The 326-nt window shown below is 61.0% G+C and overlaps 1 protein-coding gene across 1 annotated transcript in view; it reads left to right on the top strand.

Annotated features, from left to right (window-relative positions):
- The window catches only part of CPEB1 (cytoplasmic polyadenylation element binding protein 1), a gene marked incomplete at its 3' end in the record, with an annotated part of 35,007 nt that extends 34,683 nt beyond the window's left edge, over positions 1 to 324 (top strand). Inside the window, exon 11 of the mRNA XM_010284646.1 lies at positions 219 to 324. Coding sequence (XP_010282948.1) covers positions 219 to 324 — 106 coding nt within the window. The remainder of the gene's footprint in view (positions 1 to 218) is intronic.
- Positions 325 to 326: the final 2 nt, after the last annotated feature.

Genomic DNA, 326 nt, shown 5'->3' with positions numbered 1-326 from the left:
GGAACCGTCCTCGGGGTTGTGCTTGGGAGAGAGGGCAGCGGGTGCTGGCAGAGCCTGGCTGCTGCCCCTGTCCCTGCCCAGGCGTTGGGATGCTGCAGCCCCTGCCTGCAGGTGCAGGTCTCTGCTCTCAAACCTTTCCAAAGGGCAGGCTGGTGTCTGTATTTTGTTTTGCCTTGAAACCCCTGCCCCATGGTGCTACCCCTCTGTTCTCCCCACAGATCTGCTTCAAGTACTTCTGTCGCTCCTGCTGGCACTGGCAGCACTCCATGGAGGTCCTGCGTCACCATCGCCCGCTGATGCGCAACCAGAAGAACAGAGACTCCAGC

This window comes from Phaethon lepturus, unplaced genomic scaffold (genome assembly GCF_000687285.1).
Source record: "Phaethon lepturus isolate BGI_N335 unplaced genomic scaffold, ASM68728v1 scaffold31393, whole genome shotgun sequence".
In the NCBI taxonomy this organism is placed as follows: domain Eukaryota; kingdom Metazoa; phylum Chordata; class Aves; order Phaethontiformes; family Phaethontidae; genus Phaethon; species Phaethon lepturus.
Note: the sequence above shows the minus strand (reverse complement) of the source record. Positions and strands in the feature narration are given on the sequence as shown.